The sequence below is a fragment of the Physeter macrocephalus genome, chromosome 4, assembly GCF_002837175.3.
Source record: "Physeter macrocephalus isolate SW-GA chromosome 4, ASM283717v5, whole genome shotgun sequence".
NCBI classification, from domain to species: Eukaryota; Metazoa; Chordata; class Mammalia; order Artiodactyla; family Physeteridae; genus Physeter; species Physeter macrocephalus.
The window spans coordinates 24,393,109-24,400,931 of NC_041217.1; the positions used below are offsets into that span (position 1 = coordinate 24,393,109).

The following is a 7,823-nucleotide window of genomic DNA, read 5'->3' on the forward strand; positions in this document are numbered from 1 at the left end:
GGTGTCCTTGGCTGAGGTTCCCGCGCGGTTCACCTGTCTGGGGAGTGAGACATGTGTCCATTCCTCCCAATACCCGGACACCAGCCCCCTCTGCGTTCCTCTTCTACTTTCTTCCCTCCTCCCTGATTTGTAAGTGGTATTTTGGGGGGTGGGGGCAGCGGAGGGGAGGGCGGGGAAGGGGCCCCGCGGGGAGGGGCGTCGGAGCGCTGTCACAGAGTGTCACGCCGTCCTCCCCGCCCCTCCGCCGGGGGTGTGGGAGCGCAGCGGAGCGCGCGGCAGAGGGCCGGGCGCTTGGGGACGCGGGAGTGTGGGGCTCTGGGCGAGCTGCGCGGCACACCGAGCACGCTGGACGCCTGAGCTCGGCGCGGAGCCCGGAGCCCGGAGCCCGGAGCCGGCCGCCACCCGCCTCCTGTGCACTGGGCGGCAGTCCCGGCCGCGGCAGCCCGGCTCCCGGGGAGCGCGCCCCGCCATGGAGCCTTCGCACAAAGACGCCGAGACGGCGGCAGCGGCGGCGGCGGTGGCTGCGGCGGCGGCGGCGGACCGGGGGACGTCCTCGTCCAGCGGGGTGGTGGTGCAGGTCCGCGAGAAGAAGGGCCCCCTGCGCGCCGCCATCCCCTACATGCCCTTCCCTGTGGCCGTCATCTGTCTCTTCCTCAACACTTTCGTGCCTGGACTGGGTAAGACGCGGCGGCCGCGACCCCTGCGCCCCGGGCACCGGCGCGGGAGGGCGGCAGGGGAGGCGCCGGGGAGGGACCCTCGGGCGGCGCCCACGGGCGGCATGTGCTGCGCCGGCGCTCCCGGCGCCCTCTGGCAGGTGGCAGAAGCGCCTGGAGTGGGCGCCCGGAGGGAGGCGCGGCGAAGGGCTCCTGACACACCTTTCACCTTCTCCGACCTGGGAGCCAGGTGATCCGGGCCCAAAGAGCCAGAAACTTTGCCGGGAATGTTGAATCCCGCGGGCGGCGGCCCGGGCGGCTCTCTCGGCCCCGGCTAGGTTCCCCTCCAGGCGCCGCCAAATCCTGTCTTTTCCCTCCGCCGCGCGCGCCCCCCTACGAGCTCCTCTCTCGGAGGGGCGCGGGCCCCAAGCCGGAAGAGCGTTGGGGCCGCGGGTGGGGGTGACCAAGGTCCCGGGCATTCGAGAAGTCGGCTGAGCTGGGGAAAAGCGGGGCGAGCCCGGATAGAAGGCTCCTCGCAGCCCCGCCTGCGTTCGCGCTGTGCTGGGCGTGTGTGGGCGAGAGCTCTTTAGCCAGAGTCTCCCCCACCTCCTTCCCGAGTGCCCGCGATTCCGCCGGCAGCCCCGCAGGACGCCGAGGGGAAGGGGGATGATTTTGTTAGTTTAGATGCCTGTGGGTTTGAACCGCACTTGGCCAGAGGTGACCCCATAACTCCATCCCATCACTTCCGTTCCTGAGAAAGTGGAGAGAGCGCGGTTGTAATTCGGTGTCGGACTTTGGCTGCCTGCAGGGTCCTTGATGGCACCAGTCATCCCAAATTTTAAAACAGAGGCCCATCACAGAGATGGGAGTGCCGAGGAGGGCATAAAGGGAGGAAATGCTAGGTTTTCTTGACCCTCCCTCTCCTAACCCCACCCCCAAATCTGTCTGCACGCCCTCCCCCCACTCCCAGCTTGCCAGCTTGGCACCGGCTGTTCTTCCGTGTTAAGAAGTCCCCCAATTCCGTGCGGGACTGGAGAGGCAGGCACCTCTGTGCCCAGGAGAAAGCTTGCCGCTGTAAGGCTCCAAGTTCCCAAGAACAGAGGTCAGCTAGAAGTGGTTTTCTGTTTTGCTTTGGCCTTTCTCACGGCCCCGCTCTCAGTCAGCTCTGCAGGGTCCTCTGCAGCGCTGATAGCGAAGATCACACCCACCCACGCAGGTCGCGTTCACTTTCCCCTTCGTGCTCACCTTTCTGCCCCCTGGGGGAAGGTGGGGGGCTGTGGCCAGAGCAGTGTATCTGTCTGAGCAGGAAGTTAGGTGGTCTTTAGTTGGGCGTCCGCCTTGTTGGTGCCTTCAGCAGCCTGGTTGGTGTCATCAGGGCGGCTCTCTTAGTACATTTAGACACGGTGGGGACGCAACAGACGTTAATTTAAGTTGTCAGAAATCCCCACCTGCTGGAGTAAAAACACACTGCCTGTCCATCTCTCTGGGGATGTGAAGATCATGAGCAGGGATGTGTCTCGATTCCACTTTTCTTAAACTGGTGAAGTAAATGCCATCTTATGGTCTTTGAGGAAAGAAGCACATTGGGGCCTGGTGGGAGGGGCTACGCCAAGTCTCTGCTGGCTGAGGCCACAGCCCCTGTGAACCTGCGCCCGCCCTCCTGGGTCTGCCTCACTAGGTCCCTTTCCCACCCTTAGTCCTGCTGCCACGCCCCCTGCCCTTCTGCCCCCCTGCCCTGGGCATCCAGCTCTTCCCTCTTTACACTTCCCTTTGTTAGATCAGAATCCTATGGGATTTTTGTAAGAAACCTTTCTAAGCCAGAAGAAAATAAAGAGGAAAAAAAGCAAACTACAAAAGTAATAAAACAGGCTGAGATGAGCCATGGGTATACAGACTTAGGAATTTTCAGTGACGAAATCCAGGCATTTTATCGTTTTGTTTTGACTGTCATTGTACAGTGGACTGAGTGCACAGGCCCCTGCCCCTCTCCACCCTGAAGGGGGTTCCAGATCCTTTTTGGTGTTTCATATCTGTGAGTCAGGGATGCCTGTCTCTCCAGGCTGCTGGGAGGATGAAATGAGATTACGTAAAGCTCAGGGTCTGGCCATTAGAGAGTGTTCCAGAGACCGTGGGTCCCTGTTGCTCTTTGCCCTTCTACAGAGCTGAGTGCTGCTCCCATCTCTGGTATGTGGGGCCGCCCCCGGGACCTTTCTTCTGAGTACTTATTGATCTCTCTTTTCCCCTCGACCTACAGTAGAGTCCTGGACAGCAGCACAGGCAAAACTTGCAGGCTTTTTTTTTTTTGCACTGTCCCCCCACCCCCCCGCGGTGGTTTGAATGGTCCCAGCTCTCAGAAATTTTTCCCTCAACCCAGATCCACCTCTCCAGGTCCTCCTGGCTTATCTGATGCTCCTGCAAAAACTGAGTATTCATGTCTGGCTCTGCCCTTTGAGGAAGCGAAGCTTCTTTTAATGCATTCACTCATTCATTCGACAAACACAGAGCACCCACCACCTGCCCAGCACTGGGGATGTGATGATGAATAAATCAGTCAAGATGTCATAGATAGTTGAGGGAAATTGATGCAAACTTTGTTTAAATTTGAAAGTGCTATGATGGCAGCAGGAAGAGTATTTGAGCAGTAATTGATTCTTCTAGGGTTGGGGTGGGTGTTCAGAGAAAGCCTCCCAGAGGGAGTAGTATTGGGTTAGACTTTGCTGAGAGTATCCATCACGAGGCCCCAAGCACTTGACATCCTCACTTCACTCCCGCTCTCTGGAAACTGGTCTCAGCGTTGGCCCAAAGAGCTCTTCTTTTTTCTGGAAGCTTCCTTTCCTGCAAGTCCTCTCCTCATTTGCAAATTGGATGAGAGTGCCAGTGTTGGGCTGAACGAAGGCACGGTTTTTCTCTGGTAGAGTGTCTTAGGTCCATCCAGTCTGCAGGACCTGCCATGGAGAAGCCCAGTCCTTACAGTTCCCTTGTGCCTTCTCCACCCAAGCAACAGTGCTGTTGGGATAACATACATAAGAGGGATGTTTCCTTTCCTGGGGAGTGGATGGGAAGGAGAAGTCATTTATGATCGCTCTGACTCCTCATCGGAACAATGCAAAAAATATTTGAAAAGTGGATGATGGTAATTTCCTATTCAGTGAAAGTCTACTAATAAAGACCATGGACCTTCATAGTCCAACTGGTAGGGCATTTATAAGTATACGCAATTACTCATGCATGTAATGGAAGTTCACTGTCATGCCCCCAAATGGCCATAGGGTTTATCTGTTGGTTAGGATCCAAATTATACTTTTATATTTGAAAACTGTATCTATCTTGATTGACTTGGTGAAATGAAAATGTTGATAACTCAGATAGTGGCAGGGAAAGTTGGACAGAGGAGAACTTCCATTGACTGTTAACCATTCCATCAGATTAATGTTGGATATTAATCTACTGTTGAATATTCATAAATATTTAATCTATCCCTAATATATTGCCTACTCTTTGACACTCAGCTAAGGTCTTGCTTCCCTGGTCAGAGCACCACAGGCTGGCTCAGCTTCTCTCTCTCTTTCCTTTAAGCCTGAGCCTCTAGTTGATGATGAACCATGCCCTACTCTGTGGCATTTTTTGTATTGTTGCCTTTTTTATTATTGTTTCAAGAGTTTATTATTTGTCTATCTAGATAGATTGTAAGTTCCTTGAGAGCAGGAACCATTTAAAGTTTCTCCCTGATATACTATCAACATGCTATTTATGGAATGCACACTGACCAGAATTTTACTCCTTGAACAGGCATTAGAGATCATCTCGCCCAATGCCTTTATTTTATGTAGAAGTGAGGCAGGGGCTTCCCTGGTGGCGCAGTGGTTGAGAGTCCGCCTGCCAATGCAGGGGACACGGGTTCGTGCCCCGGTTTGGGAGGATCCCACATGCCGCGGAGCAGCTAGGCTCGTGAGCCATGGCCGCTGAGCCTGCGCGTCCGGTGCCCCGGTTTGGGAGGACCCCACATGCCGCGGAGCAGCTAGGCTCGTGAGCCATGGCCGCTGAGCCTGCGCGTCCGGAGCCTGTGCTCCGCAACGGGAGGGGCCACAGCAGTGAGAGGCCCGTGTACCACAAAAAAAAAGAAGTGAGGCAGGCCAGAGGATGAAAGAACCAAGGAAGTTTACATCCTACTCAACCATTTTAAGGAAGTCATTTGAGGGTGTATTTCAGCAAAACAAGAGAGTAAACCAAGAAAGAAGATATGAGATCCAGGGAATAATGTATCCAATTCAGGCCAGACATGAAAAGCAATGCAGGATAAAATTGTTCAGCAAGCCTGAAGAGCAGTCAGCCTTCATTAGAGTGGGAGGGTAGAAGGCTCCAGGAAAGAGGTTTCTGAGGATGATGTGAGAAGGGGACATTCCACAGAGTAGAGAATATTATTGGTATACTGCACGAGATTAAAGTTGTGATACAAAACAGAAAGCAAGAAAAACAGAAGGCAATTAGTAACTGCAGTAAAGACAAAAAGCTATGCAAAAGCATTAATATCCTCAAATGAAGCAACCTACCCAATTATATCAGGAGGCCAGTAGGCTTCAAAAAGAGTAGATTTCAAACAATAAATGAGAAAGAATTTGAGGATACTAGGGATATGATGTAGAAAGCACATGTTTCTTCTACCAACAATAAAAAAGAGTTATTACAACTTCAGGAAAAACAACAACAAAAAATTATTAAAGGTATAGCTCAAATAGGAAGCAAATCAAAATGTGGCCTGATTTTAAGCAAGTGGTGGAATGTAAGGAAAGCTGTTTTAAGTGCATAGAATCTGTCATTGGAACAGTGGTGCACTGTATGGGCTCTTAGCTTCCCTTTGATTCTGTAGTGAAGAATATTTGCTTAGTTATAATGATATAAATGTTCCTCAGTTTTTTGGGGTTTTTTCCACACCTTTATTGGACTATAAATGCTTTACAGTGTTAGTTTCTGCTGTACAACAAAGTGAATCAGCTATATGTATACATATATCCCCATAACCCCTCTCTCTTGAGCCTCCCTCCCACCTTCCCTATCCCATCCCTCTAGGTGGTCACAAAGCACCGAGCTGATCTCCCTGTGCTATGCAGCAGCTTCCCGCTAGCCATCCATTTCACATTTGGTAATGTTTATACGTCAATGCTACTCTCTCACTTCATCTCAGTTTCCCCTTCCCCCTTGTGCCTTCAAGTCTGCTCTCTACGTCTGCATCTTTATTCCTGCCCTGCCACTAGGTTCATCAGTACTGCTTTTTAAAATTCCATATATATGCATTAGCATACAGTATTTGTTTTTCTCTTTCTGACTTACTTCACTCTGTGTGACAGATGTTAGGTCCATCCACCTCACTACACACCCTCTCCAGAATTTATGGTTCATAGATTTTTTGATGATGGCCATTCTGACCGGTGTGAGGTGATACCTCATTGTGGTGTTGATTTGCATTTCTCTAATAATTAGTGATGTTGAGCATCTTTTCATGCATTTGTTGGCCATCTATAGGTCTTCTTTGGAGAAATGTCTATTTAGGTCTTTTGCCCATTTTTGGACTGGGCTGCTTGTTTTTGTGATATTGAGCTGCATGAGCTGCTTGTATATTTTGGAGATTAATCATTTGTCAGCTGCTTCATTTGCAAATATTTTCTCCCATTCTGAGTGTTGTCTTTTCGTCTTGTTTATGGTTTCCCCTGCTGTGCAAAAGCTTTTAAGTTTCATTAGGTCTCATTTGTTTATTTTTGTTTTTATTTCCCTTACTCTAGGAGGTGGGTCAAAAAGGATCTTACTGAGACTTATGTCATAGAGTGTTCTGCCTATGGTTTCCTCTAAGAGTTTTATAGTGTCTAGCCTTACACTTAGGTCTTTAATCCCTTTTGAGTTTATTTTTGTGTATGGTGTTAGGGTGTGTTCTAATTTCATTCTTTTACATGTAGCTGTCCATTTTTCCCAGCACCACTTATTGAAGAGGATGTCTTTTCTCCATTGTATATTCTTGCCTCCTTTATCAAAGATAAGGTGACCATATGTGCGTGGGTTTATCTCTAGGCTTTTTATCTTGTTCCATTGATCTATATTTGTTTTTGTGCCAGTACCATACTGTCTTGATTACTGTAGTTTTGTAGTATAGTCTGATGTCAGGGAGCCTGATTCCTCCAGCTCTGTTTTTCTTTCTCAAGATTGCTTTGGCTATTCGGGGTCTTTTGTGCTTTCATACAAATTGTAAAATTTCTTTTTTAAAAAAAATTAATTAATTTTTATTTTTATTTATTTTTGGCTGCATTGGGTCTTCATCACCATGCGCGGGCTTTCTCTAGTTGCAGCAAGTGGGGATACTCTTCGTTGTGGTGCGTGGGCTTCTCATCGTGGTGGCTTCTCTTGTTGTGGACCATGGGCTCTAGGCACGTGGGCTTCAGTAGTTGTAGCATGTGGGCTCAGTAGTTGTTGCTCGCAGGCTCTAGAGCACAGGCTCAGTAGTTGTGGTGCATGGACTTAGTTGCTCCACGGCATGTGGGATCTTCCTGGACCAGGGCTTGAACCCGTGTCCCCTGTATTGGCAGGCAGATTCTTAATCACTGTGCCACCAGGGAAGCCCACAAATTGTAAAATTTCTTGTTCTAGTTCTGTGAAAAATGGCTTCGGTAATTTGATGGGGATTGCATTGAACCTGTAGATTGCTTTGGGTAGTATAGTCATTTTCACAATATTGATTCTTCCAATCCAGATTTTTAATTACAGTTTCAATTTCATTACCTGTGGTTGGTCTGTTTATATTTTCTAATTCTTCCTGGTTCAATTTTGGAAGGTTGTACTTTTCCAAGAATTTGTCCATTTCTTTCAGGTTGTCCATTTTATTGGTGTATAGTTGCTTGTAGTCTCTTATGATCTTTTGTATTTCTGTGGTGTCAGTTGTAATCTCTCCTTTTTCATTTCTAATTTTATTGATTTGCGTCCTCTCCCTTTTTTTCTTGATGAGTCTGGCTAAAGGTTTATCAATTCTGTTTATCTTCTCAAATAACCAGCTTTTAGTTTTATTGATCTTTGCTATTTTCTTTGTTCCTATTTCATTTATTTCTACTCTGATCTTTATGTTTTTTTTCCTTCCACTAATTTTGGGTTTTCTTTGTTCTTCTTTTTCTAGTTGCTTTAGGTGTAAGG

At 49.2% G+C, this 7,823-nt stretch overlaps 1 protein-coding gene across 9 annotated transcripts in view; it reads left to right on the plus strand.

Moving 5' to 3' along the window:
- The first annotated feature begins 277 nt into the window (after positions 1-277).
- STUM (stum, mechanosensory transduction mediator homolog) overlaps positions 278-7,823 on the plus strand; it is a 69,964-nt gene continuing 62,418 nt past the window's right edge. For 8 of the 9 annotated variants that reach the window (XM_028488382.2, XM_055084052.1, XM_028488383.2 and 5 more), the window contains exon 1: positions 278-677. In XM_028488382.2, coding sequence (XP_028344183.1) covers positions 470-677 — 208 coding nt within the window. In that variant the 5' untranslated portion in view covers positions 278-469. The remainder of the gene's footprint in view (positions 678-7,823) is intronic. The other variant, XR_008617037.1, reaches the window with a different exon arrangement.